The 25,197-nt window shown below is 51.9% G+C and overlaps 1 protein-coding gene across 1 annotated transcript; it reads right to left on the bottom strand.

Annotated features, from left to right (window-relative positions):
* Positions 1-374: 374 nt before the first annotated feature.
* On the bottom strand, positions 375-12,641 carry Scn4b (sodium voltage-gated channel beta subunit 4). The gene is made up of 5 exons (XM_038321080.1): positions 12,581-12,641; positions 4,754-4,926; positions 3,345-3,573; positions 1,484-1,613; positions 375-468 (listed from the first exon to the last, which is right to left on the bottom strand). Exons 1-5 carry the CDS (start codon positions 12,639-12,641, stop codon positions 375-377), a joined length of 687 nt encoding a protein of 228 aa, XP_038177008.1.
* Between the last annotated feature and the right edge of the window lie 12,556 nt (positions 12,642-25,197).

Genomic DNA, 25,197 nt, shown 5'->3' with positions numbered 1-25,197 from the left:
CCCCGATTTCCTGGTGAAAGATGAGTAGGAAAAGTGAGGGGAAAGTGAGGGTTCACAGAGGTGGGACATCTAAAGGGGACCCCCATTTTCCCAGGTGCCAGGGACCAACCCTTCCACACCGCTCCAGCCCTGCCTTTCCCTTTCTTCGACTTCCTATAGGCTTCCTCCCCTAGACAGCCCTTGCCCTGGGAATCCCTGGCTAGGGGGAGAATGGTAGCACAGGCTGGACAGGACAGGATCGGGTCCTTCTGCTCAGAGCGACTACAGTTTGGGCCAAGCAGCACACATCTCACTGGTGTCTACAGACAGGGCACGCACATCCGTGTCACCATTAGAAAGTGAGGCTCCCTGCACTGCTTGGCCCGAGCGGAGCCTCACACTTTTGTGGGTGGCTTCTCTTCTGCCTTGGAGCCAGGAAGCCCGTTCTCTGTGTTGTCATTCCCAGAGGAACTCACAAGACACTCCTTCCTGGGGAGGAGAGGGAGAGAGGGGACACTGGTGAGAGGCAGACAGGATTAGGGGTGGGCGGGTGGCTCCCTGCACCCTGCTCCCTGCTCCCTGCACCCAGCCCTGTGCCCTCCCCCTGGCCTTTTCTTTTTATTCTGTCCCAGGGAAGCTCACCTCATCACCCATCTCCCCTAGAACAGTTTTCTAATGCCTTTTCCTTGTTCTGGTTTGCAAGATTCCTCACCTGCTGCTTTAAAGCCAACCTGACACTGTTCCAGAAAAATCTGGGCCTGGCCTCACAGCCTCTATACCTGCCCATCTTCTGCCTCCTTCCAGAAAAAAAAATATATTGAACCCAATACCTCACACACATAGCAAGCACAACACTACTTAGCTACATCCCTGACCCTCGATGTCTATTTTTATAACTGAACTTACTCCAGGACTTCCTGGGAGGCTGTGTCACCATTTAAGATTTTAGCAGAGTTTAGTTTAGTTTAGCTTTGGCTTTTGAAACAGGGCCTCACAGTATAGACTAGGCTGGCCTTGAACTCAAAAGGCTCCTTCTAAGCCCGACTCTCAACTACCGGGATTGTAGGCATGAGCTACTGTGTTCATGTGTCAGACCTTGTTTCTGCCTCTTCCATTTGAATTCTCCGCAGTTTTCATCTCCCTAAAAAAGTCTTTCCATTCTAGGCTTTCTATACATGAATTCACATTCTCTCTGAGAGCCAAAATGAGAAGTATAACTCAGAAAATAAGTAGACTTCCCTAAATCTTATGGTGAGCTTTGGGGCAGGTAGTTCAAATGGGAAGAGAAAGACTGACGGGATAGGGAGAGAGGGCTGGAGAGGGAAGAGCAGGCCGAGGGAGGTTGAGAGAGAGTTGGGGCAAGGGCTGTAGGGACAGCAAAGGACAGCAGTGGCATCAGGAGTGGAGATACTGCCACCTGCAGGGGTGGATGGAGGTGGAGGGCGAGGGCCATGGGAGAGGGCACCAGTTGATGGAGCACTGGTGTGATGGGGAGTCAGCTCACTTTTTTTCTCGGGTCTTCTTGAGGATGAAGGTGATGAGCTTCTTCAGCAGCAGAATGCAGACCAGAAGTCCAATGACCCCGCCCACCACAGCCAGGATGATGAGGGTCACCGTATTGTCCACTTCTTCCACTGGAAGAGGGAAGAGCAGGGTGGGAAGAATCGTGTAAAGCCACCACACACAATCCAAAACTGGCAGCTCCACCTCCAGGTCATGGCCCTCTCCGGTCAACCAAGACAGGAGAGGCCTGAGCACGGTACCTTTCCGGCTAAGCACACACACCAGAGGGCCTCTTCCCTGAACCCTTCCCAGTAGCTCTTCCCACACACCCACACACAAGTTAGGGGTTAAGTCAGAATGAGACCCACAGATCCCAGTTGTAAGTCACAAACTTATTTCTCAGCCATCTCTGCTTCCTCTCCCGCTGTCTTCAGACATCCCTGCTCTGTCAGGTATGGGCAGGTATAGAGGCTGTGAGGCCAGGCCCAGAATTTTCTGGAACAGTGTCAGGCTGGCTTTAAAGCAGCAGGTGAGGAATCTTGCAAACCAGAGCAAGGAAAAGGCATTAGAAAACTGTTCTAGGGAAGATGGGTGATGAGGTGAGCTTCCCTGGGACAGAATAAAAAGAAAAGGCCAGGAGGAGGGCACAGAGCTGGGTGCAGGGAGCAGGGAGCAGGGTGCAGGGAGCCACCCGCCCAGCAGAGCCTCCCTAGCCACCCTGTGAACCCCTGTGGCTTCCCCTGTGGCTTTATCTTCTCTACACAGCTCTTGGTTTAATTGCTTTACTCCCTTAGGTAGGGGCCAGGGGAGCAAAGCTTCCATCCTGCTCACACTGGATCCTTGGCACTCTGAGTCACCTCCACCATTTGAAAAAAATGGCTGAAAAACTCTATACAGAGACAAGAGCCACCTGGAAAGAGCCACAAAGCTAAAATGATAACTCTAACTCAGAGCCTGGCACCCACAAACACTATCAGTGCCGGGCCCCTTCCCTTCTCCTCCTGCAAAGGCCAAGCACAGAGCAGAGTGGCAAGAATCTAAACCTATAGAAGAGGTGACACTATTTGCAGATGTAACCCCAGACTCAGGAAAGACTGCCCCGATGACCTCAGGCTCTGCCCTTGGAAGGACCCAACTTCAACTCCTGCGGTCCCATCTCCAGGGTTTCTTGATTTGGCCATGGGGTGGGGACATGCAGAAGGCATTATCTTCTGGCATCTTCAGCTGCAAGGTGCCCAACCTAATTTCTCACCTATTTATCCCCTTTTGCTTCTCTGACCACCTCCATGGAGTAGAGGCATGTGACTACCTGGCTCTTGTCTTCAATACCTTCACTGTTTAACTGACCTACCTGTATCCAATTCCATAGTGGAAGGACCACACCTCATTCTATCTCTTTGGGAAACATCTGTATCACTGCTCTCTTCTTGGGGCTGTCTATCTGCTTGTCTTACTCTGAACTACACACTCCACAAAGAAGAACTGTGTGTGCCAGTTGCAGCATCTTTTACGACAACACCTGACAGCCATCCAACACTTGCTATACACAAAGGAGCAAAGACCACCTACATGCCACCAAACACTCCCAGCTAGCTCCCCTGGCCTTCACAGTCACCCTGGAAGAAGGCAGCCATGTGTCCATCCTATGGACTAGGAAATCAAGGCTCAAAGGTACTCGGTGCTATTCCCAAGCCGCTCCATAGCTGACTTCTTCCAGCTTCCATATGTAACTCCAGTAACTCTTGCAAGTGTAAAGAAAAAGAAATCGCCAACATGGCCTACTTTGCCATTTCAATGCTACCCTGAGATGGGCACCCCAAGTCCTTCCTACCCTACCACCCCCACCCACCTCTACTACATACACTTATCAACCACTTGGAGGAAGATGGTGGCAGAGTTGTTCAGGTCCTTCTCTTTGGGGTTCCTCACAAAGCAGGTGTATTTGCCGGTGTCACTGAACTCCAGGTCACTCAGCAGGATGGAGATGTTGTTCATTTTCTCCTTAGTGGAGCCCTCCAGGGTAATGCGGTCATCGTCCTTCGTCCTCACCTTGGGGTCAGACTTCTCGTTCTTCACAATGCCGTCTATGAGCTGGGGCGGGAAAAGATCAGAGTTGTCAAAAGTCACAGCGACCTCTTGAGCGCCAACCCTGTCCGTGCCCAGAAACACCCTTCATTTCCCTCCGTTCTCTCTGCCAGTGACTGTAGCTCTGCCTGACCTGAATTCTGCCTGTTTCAAACTAAACCGGTGTCCTCAAGGACTCCCTGGAAAATAGCGCACCGGCTGCTGTTTTCATAAAGGTCTTCCCCTCCCCCACAGTGCCTCTGCAAATAGCACACATGCACACACGCACACACACTCTCATATGCACACACACGCACACACACACTCACTCACACACACTCACACACATGCTCTCACATACGCACGCACACACATGCATGCACGCACACACACACTCTCTCACACACACACACTCACACACCTACTCTTACACATGCATGCACACACACACACTCACACACATGCTCTTACACACGCACGCACACACTCACACTCACACTCACTCACACACTCTCACACACACGTGCACACACTCACACACACATACACACTCTCACACACGCACGCACACACACGATGCACGCACACTCACACACTCACACACTCGCACACACACTCTCACACATGCACGCACACACACATGCATGCATGCACACGCACACACACACACACACACTTCTCTCTGCATGTCCCACCCAGCCTTCACTTACACTGTACCCTCTACCTCACTGAATCTTCTCTTTCAATCAGGACCTGGATTGATGCCACAGCTCTCTCCATCAGCACCCTCTAAGGCTGCACTCTTGGAGCTTCCCCATTTACTCTGGGAGAAGAACCCCTGCTAGGCTGCAAAGAACTCCATCCACATCTGTGATTGGCTTACCCTCTCTGGCTCCCTTTCCTGTCCTTCCAAACACTGCCCTCGGCCAACAGTTTCTTTCTCCTGATTGCTAAACTTTTAATTTCTCTGCAAATATACAAGTGGCAGGTTTTCCTCAGGACAGGACAACAAAGTCTAGCCAAAATTACCAAAAGACCCCGAATTCTTGCATCACCATGGGAACAATACTCCTGCCTGGACTCAGAGAAAGGGCAACAAATGGTGGGATCTTGGGATTGTCATGGTAGAGTTTATCCCAGAAGGGACCAGAGCCTGGTCATCCTCCCGTGAGACACAGGCAGGGGAGGACATGAGCACCCCACTTACGATCTTGTATGTATCGGTGCTATTGTAGGACCACCTGAAGTAGAGATTCTCGAAGCCAAAACAGCTGGAGAAGGTGCAGGGCAGCAGGATTGCTGAGCCATTGATAGCGTAGATGGTGGTGGCCTTTCCCACTGACACCTCCAAAGGCCAGGACACAGGGAGCAGGAAGAGACCTGTACAGGGGACACGGCCTCCCTTAATACAACCTCACAGGAAGCTCTTTAAGGGCACTCTCAGGCAGGGTGGAATGGCTTTGCCAGGCAAAGAGGTCTTGGGCATCCTCAGAAGGGAAGGTGGTTCTCTATAGAATATCTACACGGCCTGAGCCACGCATTTCAATATCCTCTTGGCCTGATTAGCACTGAATTCTAAATCTCTTTCTTAGTGGCCCTGTGGTACTCAGAATGACCACGAGGGGTCACCCCAACCCAAGAAAAGGAGGGTCTGGTAGAATTTTTTTTTTTCTTCCCTTGTCCTGGAACCTGTGATTCCACCCCTTCACATGGGTCCAGAGGCAAGTAAGCACAGATCTGGAATACCCTTCACCTGCAAGGTGTGGGATGGGAGTTGGGGTGGCGGGCGACGGGAAACCTTCCCTAGATCGGAGTGTACCCCTGGTGGCGTTTGGGAGTTGCGGGTGAGAATCAGAACGTCATCAGGTGGAAAGGCGTGACCGCCGCAGCCCCGCACTGGAATTAGGAGCAGAGAGACACTTTAGGGGTAGAGATTGCGTGACTAGTGAGTCCAGCGCCTCCGACTATGCAAGGGGATCCCGAAGAGAGAAGGGCGATGACCAGACCGCTATGACGGAAACGTGGCCGCGGGTGGACACAGACTGCTAGCGCGAGGAGGCAGGATGGAGCAGGCAGAGCGCAACTCTGCGGAGGTCATTCGAACCTATTGAGGGCATGCAGCAGGGGCACAGACCCCTCCTGATCCGGTGACACGCGGGTCCTCCCCATCACCCGGCAGCCACTCTCCGCACCCACACCCTAAGAACCACAATTACAACCCCGCGACGTCCCAACACCCTCCACAGGGAATTCCCCTAACTCGCACACACCCTCCACACTCTGCCACCCCCAAATACAGACTCATGCACGCCTGCGCGCACACACACACACACACACACACACACACTCCACAGGACATCCCTCTGCCCCCCCACACCTCCTCCGTACTACAACCCTCTGCCCCCTACATCCCCATCGCAGGACATTCCTCTGCCCCACCCCCACTCTCCCATAGCAGGACATCCCTCTGCCCCCACACCCCCACCGCAGGATACCCCTCTGCCCCCACACCCCCACCTCAGGACGTCCTTCTGCCCTAGAAGACACTGCCCTCCTAGGAGGGCTCTTAAAGAATCTAATCCTTCTTTCCACATTCCTCCAGGAAACACTACTCCCTCAAGGTCGGTTCAGGATAGAAGACCCACAACTGAACCCTCACCTTTCCTTGCCCCTAGGGGAAATGAATGCTCACTCCTATCTTAATTCTCAGGAAAGCCCTCTGTTTTCTAACTTAATTCCCTCCTGCTGCCATCCTAAGTCAGTTTCCTCTTGCTTTGCCCCCAATAATGACCATGCTCCTAAATAACAGAGAAGCTCAGAGGAGTGCTGGTGGCCCTGCTCCAGCTCTTAAGTGTTTCTTCACCTTCCTTGTGTCCTCTTTGCTTCTGGCTGCGCCCACCACACACACACACACACACACACACACACACACACACAAACCGAGTCAGAAATTGCACCCACCCTATGGCCCAGTAACCCAATCCTGACTCCTGCCATGGCCAGTGATGACAACAGAGCAGATATTCATGAAGCATTTACGGTGTGCCTGGCGCCTTTCAGCCTTCTGCTACCCCATCATGTCTAGGATTATAGATCACACTGGAGAGGAAGCTAAGCCTAGAGAAGTCGGCTATTCCATTAAGGTCAAGGAGGAAAATGGTTCCAGCATCTCATGCTCCCAAAGCCAGGAAACCCCTCCACACATCCTAAAATAGGTGCATTTGCCCACTGTGGCTCCAACTCTTGCTAGATTACTTCGATCAGCAACTCTGTGTGGTGTGTGTGTGTCTGCCTGTCTGTCTGTGTGTGCGTGCATGCACACATACAATGCATCGAGAACGATTGCAATGGCTTTCCACGCTGAGAGGCATTAGAATCAACTGGGGACAGGCATAGGCAGCTGTGGGTCGGCCCCTGGAGCCACTGACTTATCTGAGTCTTTAGAGCTGGCATCTCTCTGTAGCTCCGAGGGAACAGTGTGGGTGCAGACCACGAAGTGAAAATGACTGTGCTAGAGGGCTCCCACACAGTCACCCCCACTTCTAATAGGACACTAAATGGCAGGTGCATTTGTTCTCATTTTATATAGGATGAAACCGAGGCTCAGAGAGGTGATTTTCCCAGCATCCACACGGTGAAGGTCCTCTTTGGTGCTTGGGACCTACTGTGTGACAGGATGGGTGCGCCCTTCATCCTTGTCCTACGAAGTTGTTGTCCCTCTTATTCCCAATAAATGCCTCAAGGAAATAAACCTATAAAAAGCCACACAGCCAGAAAGTAAGTAGGCAGCTCAGAAACAGGTCTGTTTTCCCCCATCTGAAAGAGTCATTCTGATGGGTCTCAGTGCTCCCGAGGGAGCCTGGTTCTTGTCTTATCTCTGCTGTCCTCTACCCCAACTCTCCCCCGAGGTCTAGGAACAGGAGCAGCCAGAGTTGTCCACTGTCCAGCCTAGAACCAGCACAAGGGGATGGGAGCCTGGAGCTCTGCTTTCAGGGCCTCCCAGAGTCCCCCAAACCCAGAACCAGGATGTAGAGCAGAAGACAAGGAAGCACTGAAGAAAGGGAGCTTCTGGGCTGGGGAGATGGCTCAGTGAGTAACAGTGATTGCCACATAAGCATGAGGACCTGAGTTCAAATCCCCAGAACCCAAGTAAAAGCCGATGTGTAGTATAAAGCATCAGTAATTCCAGTGTTAGCACAGGGAGATGGGTGACAGGAACAGGAGGCGTTCTGGAAGGTTGTGAGCCCGCTAGCCTGGTGTACGCAGCCAGAAAACAACAGAGAAATCCTGTCTCAAATGAAGTGGAAGGCAAGGATCAACGGTGTCCTCTGACCTCCATGTACATGCCCGCAGTCACACATGAAAACATAAACACGTCCTTACAGTTATGAAGAAAAAAGAAGCTTCCTAAACTGGAGGTGATGGCTCGCACCTGGATTCCCAGCACTCAGCAGAGGCAGGAGGGTCACTGTGGTTCTGAGAGCAGCTTCTGCTGCAGCTGAAGACTCTTGTCTCAAAAAGATAAAAGGAATGGAGGGTGGGAATGAATTATAAAAAAGGAAGAAAGGGAAGGAGGGAGGAAGCTTGCTGGAAATTCCTAGACTCTGGTTCTGAGCTAACACCTAAACCCAGGAATCAGGGCCCTGATGATGACAAGGGACTCATCTCAAGGACCAAATTCCTCCCTCTAACTCCAGTTCAAATGAAAAATTGCAGAGCATAGGAACACATCAAAGGGACAAGATCATTTGTTTGCTCTAGAGAAAGCGTCTTAAATAGGCCAGACTAGAACTTGCTCTGCAACCAGGAATGACCTTGAACTTCTCATCCACCTCCACCTCCTGAGGTGTTGGGATTACAAGCAAGTGCCCCCATGCCTGGTTTAAGAAAATGCTTTAACTAGACAGAAGCAGAACAGAACAAACGAAAAGTTAAGAAGGAAGAACACTATTTCTTTAAGTTCTGGCTCACCGCATAGTACGCATTTCTGCCTGGTGCGGATGACTTAACTCTATCTAATACACTCAGGACTCTGAGTGAAGCACTGTCATATCCTCACCAGGCTGATGATGGTTTCCACAGAGGCATCCCTGCCGGCGTGGAAACCTGGGCAACACTGGGCAAACCTGGCTACTTCTACAATAGGCCACCCACCCAGCCAGGCGCGAGGAAGTCCTGCCAGCTGTGTCCAGGAGGTCGGTGCACGAACTCCCACTCCCGTGATGCTGAGCTTGGGAAGGAGCATGGGTCAGGATCCACTAACAGGCCCTGGAGGGCTACTTAAGCAGGTTGACCAAAGCTAGAATGGACTGGTCAGCAGTCCCCAGGCAGGCCGAGTCTGCCTGCTGACCTTGACAAAGTCAGAGATGCCACACGTCCTGCGTCTTGCAGGCGCAACCCCAGAGCAGTGCAGGGAGGGCTGTAAACCTGTCTACCTCCCAAGCTTGGTGGGAAGTCAAAATATGGGGCTGTAAAACACAAGGACTTCAGGAAGAGAGCATCCCAAGTAGAAGACATTGTTCAAAAGGGGCGAGGGGGACAGGGCTGTCTCCATACCAGCACTGGATATAACCAGGACGCCACTAGTTTGTTTGTTTTTTTTTTTTAAAGACCACTATCATCAACCAAGACTGTCTCCAGGCTACTCATACATTGGTTTGTTTCTTTATCCTCTACCACATCTTGGATAATTTCCATGTGGCTATTTCCCTAAGTAAAGAACTTTCTTGCTTTGTCCAAAAGTTCCCTCTTTGGAATACCAGCACGGGTGTGTGGATATGTCTGTCAGCTGAGCCTCTTTCTGGCCCTTCTGGCACTGTGGGACCAATGATGCCTCCTCTGTCGGAGGCCTGTGAATTCTCACAGCCTGGCTTTTCCTAAGTCATTTAGCCCCTCTCAGCAGCCATCTTCAGAGAACCCTAGCTCCTGCCACCCCAACGGGACTTCATCCAGGGAGACAGACAGACTCAGAATTCACAAGTTGTACCAAAGTTTTTGACAAATATTTAGGGCTGTGGGCATGACTCAGTAAGGAAAGTGCTTACTAGCAAACATGAGTTCAATTACCTGAAACCTTGTCAAAGAAAAAAAAAGGGAGTGTATGGTGTTATGGGTTTGTAATTCCAGAACCGAGAGGGCAGAGACAGGAGCATGTCTTGGGCTCACTGGCCAGACAGCCTTGCTATTCATCCAGAAGCTCCAGGTCAAATGACAGAACCTGTGTCACCTGATCGATGACACCCACACACATACCTGCACACACATGTACATACACATGGCTATCCTATTGAATATTCACACCAGCAGGAACCTGATGGCTATTGCCACCCACTGTAAGGTTGATGCCGGGCTGGAAACATTCCATAAGCTTTGCCCATACCCAGAGATCAGTCACACCCAGGTACGGTAGGGGCATAAAGAGGGCAGGATAGTGCCTGCTCTAAGTTTAGCTACAAGGACTTGCAGGCACGACGAAGAGCAGAAGCTCAGAGGAGACTCTATGGCCCCAGGGAAGGAGAATGGCTCAGAGGTAGAGCTTAAAGGAAGAAAGTGGGTCGGTGGAGGGCAGCAAGACAAGGACCCCCCTGGGAGAGAGGCCTCCAGGGCCTGGGGAAGCAGGGCTGGGCCCCTGCAAGGCTCCTAGGCCCTATGGCAGAGGAAAGATTTCTGCTCCGGCACCCTAGGCAACCTACCTGCCTGCTTCCTGCCCACCCCCAGGAGCTTTGCCAGGATACACGCGTGCCCCTGAGACAGCTCTGGATCAGGGAAATGAGCTTCACAAACAAGTCCGTCCAAACAGTAAGTCTGTTCTTTTCCTTAGAGGCCACTGGGCAGTGGTGTGGGTCCACCACATCCAGGGCTTATGGGGATGTACCTACATCCCCTCAAGGAGCTGCCACAGGGCAAAGGCCATTCCTTCAGGAGGTACCCAGCATTGCCTGCTCCCCAAAGCCTGCCTTCTGTTGATTCCAAGAGTTAATCATGTTTCCCAGATGCAGACCGCCCCTGCCCCTCTTCTCCTCTTCCCCAGGATTGCCCAGTTTAGACTTGCTGATTTCTCCCTCTGAATGGGACTCAACACCCTCTCTTTAATTGTGCACTCATTAAACAAGCCCCGAATAAATACACACCAGGGGAGAGAGGGTTGTGCAACACAGCACCCTCACAAGTGATAATTAAGCACAGATCATGGCAATTAAGCAAATCACGGATCAAGGAAGGGGTGGGCAGAACAACACACTACCAGCTACATACTTAGGAAAAGACTGGAACCCATATAAACCGCGGTTGCAGCGATGAGGCCTTGGGAGCTATTTCTTGGGTTCAGAAAAGGCTAGCTTGTGCGTTATCAAAAACCACTGGGGGCTCAGTCCATGACACTGAGTTAACACAGAGAGAGTTGGGAGGACTCCTAGAACAATCTCCCCAGCTGTGCCAGCAAAGGTCTAAGCACTGATCAAGCCCATAGCTTCCATGCCAGAACCCAGGGCTTTACTCCTTCCCCTCACCAGATGGCCTGGACTCTGTTCCACTTGACTATCAACTGGTCATGTACCCTTAGGTACATTACCATCCCTCTCTGGACCACACCTCCCTCACTTTTTGGAAAGCTTCATGCTGTGATTTTCAAAGTCCCCACCTGCTCATACCAAAGCTCTGCCCTGCTCTCCGCTTGCCTCACCCCACCCCCAGTTCCTAGAGCCCTCTTGGTTGTCTACAGAAGTCTGGTTCTACAAATATTCTAGTAGTGCAAGGCCTGGCACTCCGTTGGCCAACCAGCCACAGGGTAAGGAAACCTATAACATACAGTGACTGGATTAATGACTGGAGTTTTGGTGCCACAGCAGCCCCTCACCCCTGCCATGGCCACAGGGGAGTCCTAGGATGATCCAAGTGGGGACTCCCATGGAATGACTCTATACCCATCCCACGAAGAGGAGCCCTGAAATTTAAGGAGTCACCGTGAAACCCATATAACTTCTGTGCCAATGCTTATGGGACAAAGCACCAATGTCTTACATCTGGCCTCAGGGAGGTGAGTAAACCAGAGCTCAGGAACAAAACAATGCTGTCCCCCACCACCCCTAACACCTGAGTCGTACCCATAGGACAGGTCTGCACATGGCTTACAGGTGCAAGAGTGGCTTCTCTTAGAGGCCTCTGTTCCCTGCTTCCACCACAAATACCTCCACCATGCACCTGACCCAATGGGGAGCAGGGGCTAGCTGTCCAAACCCAAATCTGACATATATAAACAAGAAGAGGCGCAGGTCCCAGAGATGGAGCCGGCCCACGTTGGAAGCCAGGCTGTGATTTACATTCTGAACTAATAAATACCATTGCTTAATCTCTTGGACTTTGACACTCAAAACCATCATGTGAATATTAATAGATAGTCATAATAGTCTATACCCTCTGCGTCCTCTGGACCTGACTCCTCTCTCTGCACAGGCTTCCCCAAAACAAAGAGCCAGAGGCAGGCCAAAGAGGTCTTCCTCATAGAATCCCTTTACAGGAAGAGGGACAAGGCCCTTCTGAAAAGGTGGCTTTTGAATGGTCCTCTAGTTCCTTCCAAGCCCTTCCAACATTTAACACAGAGAAACAGTGGCAGCAGAGAAGACAGAAGATGGAAGACCCTCTTCCCCCAGTGGTGCATCCCTGCTGCCAGGAAAGCAAGCCAATAGCTCCAGGCGAGTGTGGCAAATCGCCTGGAAACCCCACACTCCAGGCAGTAGACCCCTCTGCCAGCATGCCTGAACTCCGGGACTTAGAAGGATTCCCCTGCTGCAGCCCCAAGACCGGCTCCAAAAGGCACCGGAGAGAGCAGGAAACTCTGCTAGGATGACTGTGGGGGAGGGGGTGCACAGGGTTCCCAGGGAACAGTATCAAAGCTAAGCGCCCAGCAGGAAGATGGCCATCCACTCATTTGGTGCCACCTTGTCTAAGGTACCCCTCTTCTCCGGTGTCCCCTCCTTCGGGGTGGGGTGGGGGTAAGAAAGAGGCGAGAAAAAAGACAAAGCTGGAGCTGTCTTACCCAAAAGCCCAGTGCCCAGCCATCTCGCCAGGGTTTTGCCTCGGTCCCCAGCCCAGAACATGGTCCTGTTCTCTCCGGAGCGCTCCGAGGGCTTGGGATGAGATAGTGGGCACCCCTGCACTCTCCGCCCGAGGTCGGCTCTGAGCCTGGCAGCTGGCGGGGGTGCTCCGCGCAGCGGGTCGGGGCTCGGGAAAGTTAGCCGCGAGAGAGCGAGACGAGGGGGAGGAAGAAGAGGGGGAGGCGCGCCCGACCGCCTCTTGGAGCCCGCTGCGGGCGCCGGGGCTGGAGGGGAGGAGGAGGAGCCGGAGCTGAAGGGAGGACGCCGGGGCGAGCGGCACTGCGATGCGCCTCTACTCTGGAAGCGCTCCAGCCGCAGGAGGGGCGGCGTCCCCGCCGGTTTCTCACGGTGACGGATCAAGATTGTGGGGTCCAGCCCGGTCAGCCCTCTCCCTCTCCAGTCGGATAGGAATGTTGCGGTTTGGCACTGCAGGGCCGGCCCGCAGCCGCCCGCATCATCCCATGCGCCGAGCTGCCAATTAGGAGAAGAGTTCACGGGGGAGTAGAGGTGGAGCTTTTAGGTTTGTTGGAAGGCTGTTTTGTTCCGCTCAGAGAACACGAGTAAGGGCAGCGGCTGCCTCTCCCGGGACCGCGGGGAGGACGTCCGCAGTGGGCGCTGCCGCAGCCGGTGGGCGTGTGCCGGCTTGCCCGCTGCGGACTACCGGGTGCAGACCTGAACCCACACGCGTTGCCTCCCGCCACGCTGCTCATTCGCTCTGTGGGTGGCTTTTAGGCCGTGGGAAACCGAGTTTCACCTGTAAATTGCCCCTGCACACCGCCCATCAACCCATTCCTGCAGACTCTATGCATGTTAGAGGGCTAGTGACAGACATTTGGAGACAGCGTACTTTCCCCCCAGTGCTGAGCAGGAGGAGGAGGGGAGTGTCGGTAATCGTAAACACCAGGGATGCCCCTGAAGACCCCCAGTCAACTACCCAAACCTCCAGGACAAATCTTCTTCGCTCTCTGGAGATCAGTTAAACCTTGAAAATACACCCTCGTTTCCTTTTGCAGGCAAAGCACCACTCCCGCCACCCATCTTCAAAACTGGAGTCCCTGGTAGGCTTCAGCGCCAGAAGAGACCCTTGAGGTTGTATGCAGAATGTTAAATGTCTGTGAGGAGAACCCTGCTGTTTTTTTTTCTTTCTTTAGATCGTTGTTGCCATTGTCAAGGTAGTTAGATGAACAACTCTGATGACTGCATTTGCTGCTGGAGAACTCGGAAGAAGGCTCACAACTTTCTGGAGAAGTCTCCGCTCCTCTGCCGGATGGTGACCTCATGATATTTACCTCCTGAGGTCATGAAAAACAGCGTCATCCTCAACCCAGGATAACAGGGAGGACAGCCCTAGGCTCGTATTTTAGAGGACCTCATGCTGCTCCATGACTCCAGGGGACCACAACAGGGAACACACCTCCTCTCAGTTCTGAACAGTTTCGGGGTGTCCAGGGGTCTGGAATTTCCTCTTCAGGGTGTCTGAATTGGGCTCCTCTCCAGTCTGTCCTCTGAAATGAGGAGTGTGTCCACAGACCCTCAGGCAAGCTTGATTGAGCAGGTGGTTCCTGTGAATGCAGTAGAGCTCCTGTTGATGAAGGAGCAGCCACCAAAGCAAGACAACTATTCCCGTTTTGGACTGGACCTTCTAGATCATCAAGAAAAGCAGTCAAAGGCAGAGGATAGGAGATAAACTTACTGTCCTGATTTTTTTTGTTGCTGTTTCTGTTGTTTTGTTTCTTGTTTTGGGTTTGATTTTTTTGTTTTGTTTTTTATTTGTTTGTTTATTTTGAAACAGGATTTCTCTGTGTAGCCCTATAGACCAGCAACATAGACTAGGCTGGGCTCCCAACTCAGAGAACTACCTGCCTCTGCCTCCTGAGTGCCGGGATCAAAGGTGTGAGTCACCATGCCTAGCTGATTATCCTGATTTATAACCTACATTTAGACCCATGTGCCTCTTGTTCTTGTATCTTGCCACAGGCCTTGCCAACATTAGAAGTGGGACTGAATGTGAAGACCTAGAGAGATAAACACATGGTAACATGCTTAGCAGAGATCTAGGCACACAGGGTGAACACACAACACATCAAATTCGTAGAACACAACAAGTTCACAGAAGCCTGGGGCCTCAGGGGCAAAGCCATGGCCAGGAGAGGCTTGACCTTTGCTTACCCCAGGAGGTCCTTCCACCCTGCAGACAAGGCCAGGTTCCACACTGCCCATGTTATTTTTACAGCAGGGTCATGTTTCTCAGAGCAGTAGGCTGAGGTGAGAGGAGGTAAAGCCAAAAGGAAAGAAAGTGACCCCTGCCTGGAAAATGGTGGGGGCGGGGGTTGAGCGGGACTCCAGAGATATCTTTAGACCCTGGTAGCAGAGTAAGGTGACTAGTTCCCCTGAGTGCCCTCCCCCCACAGCTCTGGATTCTTTAGCTGAGAGAGCCCTTACCATGCCATTGCCCGCTGCCATGCATGAGGATGTGGCCAGAGAAGGAGTATGTATGAGCCAAGGACACCTACAAAATCACCTTCGATCCAAGATTGCTGCCTCTCTGCTGTTTGGTTTCTACACTTCACACACCTGACAGTTCTCTGAACATTAGTAGGGCCCCGGCAGGGCAGAACAAAGGCTTGGGAAACTCTAAGCTGTGGTGGCCTGGGAGGGTTTCACATTTATAGAGCACCTTCCTCCAGACACTGCAGAAAGCCAATACAGTAATAGAGCTAAGAGGTTCCTGAGGAGGCCAAGGGACAGGGTGTGGAAGGTCCATTCCTTCTCCCCACCCTTGGAAAACTCTTTAAAAGGCCAGCCCTAGCCACTCCTTTCTTCTTTCAGAAGCCTCCAGTCATGGGAGAGCAAATGAACTGCACAACTCCTTTCAGGACACTGGGTGTCTGGTGCCCCTGGCCATCCTGATTCTTGGGAATGGGTGACACACCCAGGTCTGCGTGGCCTGCCTTAGAAATCCCTTGAAATTTGCAGGGACGTTGAGATGGGTTGGGCCAGAGACAAACAACTGTCAGGGAATCATCCATTTCTCAAGCTGGCAGAGATAGCCCAGGCTGAAGTGGAAGGAGATGCATTCTTGGGAATTCAGGTAGGTTAACACCCCCAAATCAGACCAGACAACTGACCCAGCAGAAAACCCACTTTCCTAAGCCTCTTGAAGGGCTAGAATAGAGTTAGGGAGGGAGGGCTATTTCTGGAGCAGGGGAGCATCTAGAGTATTGACTGAAGAGGGGGGCAGGACCACAGAAATGGAGAAATCAGAGTGGTTCTGACACCAGAAGATGCTCACTTGCTCAACGGGATCACCTCCTACAGGTGATGCTGGCCAGTGGACAGAGACTTCCTCTGTCCGTTCCCAGCAAGTGGGCCAGGACTCTGTGCGAGAGGGAAGGAAGTCAGACATAGGATGAGGTCTCCAGAGCTGTTTCAAGAGGCAGTCTTCCTAAACTGCAGAAGCCTGGCAGGGCACTTTCTCCCCCTTGGGCTCCCCATTGCCCTTTTCCACTGCCTACTGCCTCTCCTACCTCCTCCCCCAGAGGCCTTTGCACACTCTTCTCAGGACACTGCAGGTAACTGCAGGCACTGTAAGCACAGTACCACTGACTGAGGGTTCTGCAGAAGCTCGCCCTACACCCTCACCTTCTGGCTCCCTTCAGGCGCTGGATCCCTACCAAGAACTGCCTCTGCATCTTGCTTACCCTCAGTTCCTCTCAACTTATAAACAGGGCCCCCATCTCAGCGCGACTACAAGCATCAGACTCTGCATTAAAGTTAAAAGCCCGCAAGTTCTGCCTCTTGGATGGGTGGGGGCTTTGGCTGATGTTGTCTGGACCAATGCTCTGGAGCTTCTTTCTACAGTATCTGAATCTACGCTCAGCCCCTCCCCACTCACCCCCTCCCTTGGCTCAGTGGCTGTCTCATTCTGCCACTCCCTCAGGATGCACGGAAGTTTGGCAGGTGCTGAGAGAGTTAACAAGACAGCATGCACCAAACCAGCCTGCAGGCACGTGGCTGATCAGTCCAGCAAAGGATGCTGCACGGCCACCTCAGTTCAGGGCTCCCGGGGCATCAGTGAGTTGGTAGAAAGCTAAACTCTCACAGTCTCCCCTCTTGAGAGCTCTCTCTTTCTTCTCACTGCCTCCACTTCCTAGTGGCTCAGGGCATAGGCAGGTAAGCAGACACTCCCTCCATTCCTTCTTTCCTCACTTTCTGCCAGGTTCTGTCCAAACACCCTCTCAGGCAAAGGGGGATGGGGAGCCCCAGACGGATGAGCTCATTGGAAGGAGGAGGGCAAAGGGAGGAGGGAGGCGAACCATCCCGAGCTTGTCTCTCCTGGCCGGACAGTCCCAAGCTGGAGAGGGGTGTGTGCCCACTTCTAGGAGCAGCTCAGAGACGGGTGAGTCCTGGGCATCTCTTTCTTGGGAACTACACTGGGGTGGGAACTGAAGCCCCTGGGCAGAATCTTAGCCACCCTAACCAACACCCCAAAGCTGTGTTTAACTCTGCTCCCTGGGTCACCAAGTACCCTGCTCTCTTATCCGTGAAGGATTGGGGCTCAAGAGGTGTGTGATCCAGAGGTTTGGGGAAGATTTGTTATCCATTACAGCTGTCAGGAAACTATCCTATTAGCTAAGTGGCTACACGTGCTCCTGAAACAGGACCCTCTCCTGCCCCGCAAATGGGCACCAGATACCAAAATACCAAACTGTGTAGAGTGCCAGGCAGGACTCCCTAAATATTCCAATCCTGACGTGTAAGGGGGGGGGCAGAAAGGAGAGGAGGTATGCCAGGGAGGAAGAAAGGACGGTGTGGAGAGGAGGGAACGGGGAGAAGAGAAGTGGAAAGGACACATGGGAGGGCCGGAACCCATCCCTGGGTGGAAGGTAGCTTCAGGAACTTAGTGTGACAGGCTGAGGAGAAGCCATAGGACTGAAAGAGCTCAGGCTGGGAGGGTGAGGAGGCTCACAGGCTTGCAGTAATGACAGAAGGAGCTAGCTGCCAAGGGGAGAAGGTGGGGGAAAAGGTGGCCAGCAGAGGCCGCCACTGAACACACAGAGCCAGGGAGTCAGAGCACCAGACCCAAAGGGACATCAGGACATCAGAGGGCTCTAGGAAAGCTTTGCCCCTGCTCCATTTGACCCCTACATCACCTGTGACCATTTTGGAGTCGGCTCCACTCACCCTTCCTCCACCTGCCCCTAAGTCTTTGGACTACAGAAAGCCACTCCCCTGTCCTCATGGATGTAAAGAGACGGCCTTGGCTTGGCCTGGCCCGGGTCTTTAAGTCAGCTCTGCACTTTCCTAGCTATATTGCCTCGTTTGTACATGTGCCTACTGCAGCAGAACTTTGTTTCCTCACCTGCAGACCTACAAAAGGAATGAGCATTTGGGGTGTGTTTATGCTTAGCTAGACTGACATAGAGCGCCTCGCTCAGTGCCAGACAGGACAGCTACTTAATAAATAGTGGCTGCCCCTAAGGTCTAGCCCACTGTCATTCAAGCCCAGTCAGATAGGACATGAAAGCTAACCCTGGTCCTACCAACAGGGCCAGCTGCAGTGGGGAGGGACAGCAGTAGGGATGTGGCACACTGGCAGAGCCGGAGAAGTAAGAAGTAAAGAAAGGCCCCCAGGGGAGGGGTGAGGACTTTCATCTTTTATGTATGGTCTTACCTCAGGAATCCACAGCCCTGGCTGGCAGGCCAAAGGAAGCAAGTTAAACTTGGCTAGGTCTTTGGAAAGACACTCCACAGGGCGCCGGGTCTCCCCATCTTCCAGCCTATTTTCTCAGTCTACACTGGGTTTGCCAACACTCCCACCCCCACCACTTCCTGTGGAGAAGATGTGAGCAAGGGAGTATAGGTAGGGCGGGTAAGAGGGCTCCGTGGGTGCCCGTGGCCAAGCCTGACAATCTGAGTTCAGTCCCCAGGACCTACCTGGTGGAGGGAGAGAACCGACTCCTGCAAGTTGCCCTCTGACCTCTACATGCACACACACACACATGCAAATGAACCAAAAATAAGTCAGTGTAAAAAAGTGGGGTACAAAGGAGGCCCAAGGAAGATCATGGCTAAATAGAATGACGAAGGGATCGACATCAGTCTTATTTATCTACCAGCAAGCAAGGGTTAATCCTGCTTCTCTCCTGTGAGTCCTAAAATAAAAATGGGAGGATCGTTGTCAGTAGTCCTAAAGGCTACGGTACTACCCAATACTTGAACCTTCTTGACAACACCTCCAAGCTGTGCTTGAATATCTTCCGGAGTGGAGATCTCATTACCTGGGGAAATTTGTCGCACGCACAGCTGACCTCCACTGGATCAATAGCAGCCTCTGCCAGCCAGGCCTAGTGTTTTGCCTTGGGCGGAAGGAGAGCAGTCTGACCCGTGTGACCACAGCCTGCCCCACTGTGTTTGCCAACAGCTGGGAGGCACACTTCCCTTCCTGGCTAAGTGTGTCCTCTTCCCTCTGCCTTTGTGCCCATGTGGGGGGAACACTCAGCCTGTTGGGCAGCTGGGGTCAGGATAAAGATGGCTTTGCCCCCTTCCATAGAATCCATAGAATCCCAAGCAGCCAAACTCCGTGTCCAGGGTCTATTCAGTCCCTTTCTGTAGCACCTCCTGGACTTTTAACGTCATCATTGCCAGAGAAAGAGAAACTGCGTCAACACACTACCTACTCCCTGATTCCTATTTATCTGCTCTCGGGCTCTCAGTTCTCCCTTCTCCACCCCCAGCCTTTCTCCCCCATCTTAGTCTGGGGTCTTTTCTGTCCTGTAGGAGAATAGGGTCCTTGGCTTATTCCTCTGTATGTCATGTTAGAATTCAAGATGTGGGTCCCAGGCTGGGCGCCCTGCTCCTGGGTCCCTGGAACTCTTACCTGCTGGCTGGAGCCTCCCTTGAGAAGTAGCTGGCACCTTGTGTATGAGAAATGGCTAGAACCTGGGGTGATTCCAAATGAGACTCGGTGAGAAGGAGGAAAGCCACCAGGGTCCCTCCTGTAGAGGTCCCAGCAGCAGGAATGTTCTGAGTCCCAGAGGTGTCAGTGATGAAGGTGTGAAGGTCAGGAGACCTCATTGGAGCTGGTCCAGCTGTCATACATCCAGATGTCCAGTGTGCACCCCACCAAGCTGTGTCCTACTCTCTTCTCAGCTAACTGTGTGTATGTGGATGCCACCCTTCCTCTGCAAGATGGGTGGGAGACCCATAACCTAAAAAGAGCAGGTGTGCAAACCAATGTAAAGCAAGCCAGGTGATGAGTGTAAAGTGGGACTCAGAAGGAGAACCAAAGGAAAGTGGTCTTCTTGTCCATGGGTATCAGGTCAGCTTGGGGAGAAAGACCTGGGCTCTAGTTCTGCCCCTGCTGTCGGCCAACCCTGTGACTTCTCATCTCTGAACTTCATCTTTGAAAACTGAGCCTTTAAGGAAGCATGTCACTATAAAGGGACAGAGCAGGAGCTGGGCTGTCATGGGCTGCTGTGCTGAGTTAGGCCCCGCACTAGATGGGGGTTGTAGGAAGGGAAGAGTGGTAGTTTTTTTCTTTTTCTTTTCCTTTTTTTTTTTTTTTTTTTTTTTTTTTTTTTTTTTTTTTTGGTTTTTCGAGACAGGGTTTCTCTGCGGCTTTAGAGCCTGTCCTGGAGCTAGCTCTTGTAGACCAGGCTGGTCTCAAACTCACAGAGATCCGCCTGCCTCTGCCTCCCGAGTGCTGGGATTAAAGGCATGCGCCACCACCGCCCGGCTAAGAGTGGTAATTTTTGAACCCACTATAAGACCCTCTCTGTTCTTGATTCAACATGCAGCCTTAAGCAAATTCTGGTCCTCAGTTTCCCCTTTAGGACACTGAGAAGACTTGGCTGTGAATTCTGTGGGGCCCTCCCATCCCTGAGGATTGGAAATATCTATTTGCTTGCTCTATTCACGTGATCCAGATTGCTATCCCACAAGTGGCTTCCCATCAGGATAGTGAAGGGATAGCTTAGCTTGGTCCTCTCCACTGGCTGAGGAACTCAGGAAACCAGTGGCCTGACCAATCAGAGAAGGAGGTAGGATGAGGGGAAGTCTCCCCCAAGGCAAGGAGCTGCAATCAAAACTATCCCATCTGAGCTCCAGTAGGTCAAAGACATCACACTAAAGCGAATGCCTGAATCCCCACCTCCTAGAAGTCAGGCCCAGTCCAAACCTTCCAAATGTTATTTTAAGAGAGAGAGAGAGAGAGAGAGAGAGAGAGAGAGAGAGAGAGAGAGAGAGAGAGAGAATGATTGATGGTGACATGGCCAAGCATCAGGTGCCTATGTCCACCCTGAAGGAACCAGATAGACTCCCTAGTGTCTCTTCTACTTAGTCTCTTGCCTCAGTTTCTCTTTCTGTTGAGTACGAAGACATCCTCTCTGACATACTGCTTTCAGGAGGACTCAAGGGCTCTAGGGAATAGGTACCTTCCTAAACCAAGATCCTCTGGTTCTCCTAATGCTAGCCACACTAGCCACCTTTGCTCAACACTGCTGCTTCCTTCCTGGTGTCTCACTCCGGTCACATCTGTGGCCATTAGAAGTATTAGGGCTACAAGTCCTGAGACCTTTCTAGAGTATTCCTGACCACTAACCACTAAGGAGGGTCTCCGGGTAGCCAGAGAACAGGCAGAAATGTTAGAGAAAAATGACCAATTACTTACACACTTTCCTTGACATTCAGAAAGTTTAAGTCCCTAGACAGAAGGATGATCTTTGTCTTGAACATCGTTTACACTTTTAGCGTGCGTGCGTGTCTGTGTGTGTGTGTGTGTGTGTGTGTGTGTGTGTGTTTAAATGCAGGAGTTGGTTTTCTCCTTCTGTCATGTAAGTCCCAGGCATGGAAGATGTTGGACTTTGTAACAAAATACCTTTAGCCACTGAGCCATCTCTCTGGTCCTTGAATGTCTGAAGGCTGAGTCAGCACTATGTAAATAGGATACCATGATACAAATGCAGATGAGACAGAGGCTGCCAGAGGGAGACTTCCCAGCAGCCACCCTCTCCACTGAAGCTGCACTGGGGCTCCCTGACCAGCTGCCATCCTCTCTTTCTGGATTCCGGAGCAAGTCCGAGAGCTGACTACCTAGTCAGACACTGCTAAGAAGCTGGGAACAGGAAGGATGGTCCATCTGTCTATGGGAAGAGCAGGCGGCAAATCGGCAGAGCAGCCAGCCTTGGGTGCGTAAGGGTCGTCTTCATCCCAGAAGTGACCGTAAGCGGATGCTCAGCCTCCTGTCTCAAAGTAAGCACTGTGGAGGACGGAGTCCTCTGGGGTCCAGAAGAGCAAGCAGACTGAAAAAACAAGAGTGGGGCAGGTAGACTTCATTTTTTTTTTCCTTGCAACGTGAGTGATTTGAGGTCCTCAGATTCAGCATAATGCATGGTGTCCGGGCAGTGAAGGAGCATCAGGGCTTCCCATCAGACTCCCAGAAAAACCTTCCCCTCCCCCAGTCTCCTCCTACCCCTACCCTGGAAAACAAACAAACAAAACAAAACAAAACAAAAAGCCACACTAGAGAGATATTCAGGGGAGACAGTGTGTTTATTGCAGCCAACAGATCCAAGTAACCAGACAAACTGCTAAAGAAACTCAGCTTGCTCCCAGCTGTCAGGTCTCAGAAGACCATTTGTTTAAGCTTCTCTCCCCTCCCAACCACTCTTTCCAACCGCCAAACAGCATGTAGAACCTAGACATGCGTAAGCGCTTGCTATGCAGCTGGGCTCTCCCCAAAAAGCATAAAGAACATTCCATAAGGAACCTTTGGTGAATCTACTAGGAAACACTGAGACGTGGTTATGCCCTCGCCCCAACAGTGTAACTTTTGGGGTGGACATAGTGAGATGTTTTTATATATGCATATATAATATATCTATAGCTATATAGAAAGGCTATGTACAATCGCATCAGCAAGCGTCAATAAAGGAAGACATCAGCAAGAGGCACAGCAAGGCCATCTATCCTTAAGACATATGTAGGAAGCAAGTTTTCTTGGTTTATCACCCGTTCCAACTGCACCAAGCCATTCCTATGACCTGGGACTAACTTCTTTGGACCTGGCTGGTATTTCCACCTGTCTGCCTCCTTAACCTGATCTTGTAAATATTTAGCAGCCCAACTTTCCCAAGGAGACTCGCAGGCAAATGTGGACCCAATCAGCTTTTCCTTTTTTTTTTTTTTTTTTTTTTTTTTATAAACTGGGAATAACTGATGAGTTCATCGCTGGAGGGGCAGAGAGCTATTTCCAAAGCCAGTTCCAAGGCACCTCAAGGCATTTTCAGTCCTGAAAAATTGTGCTTTGTTCTCATAAGCTAAATCCCATGGGTTAGCCAGCCCATCTTTCTTTGCAGTGGCCCTTAATTAGGAGGAAGAGGCAGATGGGATGTGTGGCGGGGGTTCTGGGAGGGCAGGAAAGGCAGGAGTGATCGAGAGCACAGCGGTGGGAGCATGCACCAGCAGTGGAGCCCGGAGCCCACGTGGCAGCGAGAGAGCAGTTTGCAGGCGTAAGCTGGGAAGCAAGGTTGAGCAAGGCTCTGGTGGAAACATCTCAAGGTTTCCCACCTCACCTCACAGAAGCCTGGCTTTGTTTCCAACCTCACAGCCCAGAGTCCCTGGAGGAGGGTCTAAAGCCGCTCCAGAAGAAAGCAAACATGAGAGCAAGCACCTGGGGCAGAAACAGCTCCTGTCCCCGCCTGTGGGATCCAGAGACAGCGTTGTTCTCCCTTGCTCTCCCTGGACCCCACTCCATCAGGGCAGAAAAGAAAAGACCCCAAGAGACTCCAGCTTCTTAAAGAGACAGACCTTCTTAAAATAACCCTCAGGGGATCTCACATGTTGCCCACATAGTGTGAGCAAAGTCATTGCATCCTGAGAGAAGAGGGCATTTGAAAGGTGATGAGAACTCACTATTCCAAGCCGCTAAAGTATATACCACCACCTCTGGTTCCAGCTGCTTTGAGGTGCCCACCACTCATCTCTCCACCCTTAGCTGGCTGACTTGAAGTATAAGCAGTGCCTACCTGCTCCAGGCATCCTGGTGGCTTAGCCTACTCCCTTTGGTGGTGTGTTGCCTGGCTGTTAGGTACTGAGCCAAAGAGTATAGAACTTTCAGAAGGGCTAGATTCACCTTACCGTGAATTCTCTGGTTGGTTGCCCATCCCCCACTCCATTCCCAACCTCCCTGACCCCTCCCAGTGGTACCCTCCCTCTTCCCTTGCTCTCTTACTTTCCCAAGCTCCACATTCGAAAGCCTTCTTCCTTCTCCCCTGACTCTCTTGTGGAAGCAGCGGCTACAGAGGCGGAAGTAGATGCACCAAAATATTTAATCTTGGTCCTACAGTGCAGATCTGGCAGTCCCTAACCCTGTTATGGCTTTGTTATTCTCCTGGCACCCAGCACAGTGCCTGGCATAGAGCAGACGCTCAAGAAATGGTTGTTGAATGGAAGTGAATTAAAGGGAACCTCCCATCTGCCCTCATTGTCTCTTCTAGTTGGCTCTCTGATAAGCAGAGGCAAGGATTGGTCCCTGAGACTGTCATGGTCCTGTATCCACCACACTTACTCCTTACCCTGGACAGCTAACTCCCTGAGCTTATAGGGGCTGAGTTCCTGGGAGGGCAGCAGGACTAGGTGAAGCCCCCCACCACCACACACAGACACCTTCTAGACTTGAGGTCCTCCCACCAGGAAGCTCTATTTGTTCTAAGTGAGGACCAGGGAGCCAGAATTGGGCAAGACCTTCCTTCAGCTTCTGTCGGTCACTTCAGTCTCCTGATCTGTAGGAGGCTCTGGGCATCTCCCAACACCATGCTCTCCAGTGAGCGGTTTCTACTCCGCCTTTCTCCCCGGCTCTAGACTTAGACAAGTTCCTTATAATGATAGTAAAACGGCAGTGAAAGTTGGCTTCCCACAAGAGCAGCTCTCTCCCCTGCAAAGGGAGTTCTGGGACAGTGAGTGCTGCGAGGCTCTATGGTGTCCTCTCACATTGCCCTCCAGCCTTCTCTTTCTTCTTGCCAAAAGCCAGATGGAAACCCTGCCAAAGGCAACTAGAAACCCCCAACTGAAGCCCTGCAGGAAGTTGCCCTCTATATACACGCTACACACACACACACACACACACACACACACACACACACACACACACGAGTTCTGAGCCTTGGCTGCTAGTGGCTGAGACCTAGGTGATCATCTTGTTAGAGAAGGCAGCTAAACGTGTTTGTAATGAAGCCAGACCCCTTGGTCCCCTAGCAGATTCCAACACAGGTCTCCTGCTGGGGGTCCCTAGGATGGGGCGTGACTCTACTGGGGGATCAATAGGGTGGAGTATGATCCTGCTTGGGGTCCCTAGGGTGTGGCATGATCCTGCTGGGGGATCCCTAGGGTGGGTATGATTTTTCTGGGGGGTCCCTAGGGTGGAGCAAAATTCTGGTGGGGGATCCTTAGGGTTGGGTATTATTATCCTTCTGGGGGATCCTTAGGGTGAGTATGATCCTGTTGGGGGTCCTTAGGGTGGGACATGATCCTGCTGGGGGGTCCCTAGGGTGGAGCAAGA

Source organism: Arvicola amphibius, chromosome 3, assembly GCF_903992535.2.
Source record: "Arvicola amphibius chromosome 3, mArvAmp1.2, whole genome shotgun sequence".
Lineage (NCBI taxonomy): Eukaryota > Metazoa > Chordata > Mammalia > Rodentia > Cricetidae > Arvicola > Arvicola amphibius.
This window is presented reverse-complemented; position numbering and strand designations above follow the sequence as displayed.

Bases quoted from the DNA above. Each gene is read 5' to 3' on its own strand.
- Scn4b (XM_038321080.1), bottom strand. From the start codon at position 12,641: ATGTTCTGGGCTGGGGACCGAGGCAAAACCCTGGCGAGATGGCTGGGC. The intron at 4,927-12,580 runs GTAAGACAGCTC...TCCCCTGTACAG, and splicing joins GCTGGGCACTGGGCTTTTGG to GTCTCTTCCTGCTCCCTGTG. The intron at 469-1,483 runs GTGAGCTGACTC...TCTCCTCCCCAG, and splicing joins AAGAAGACCCGAGAAAAAAA to GAAGGAGTGTCTTGTGAGTT.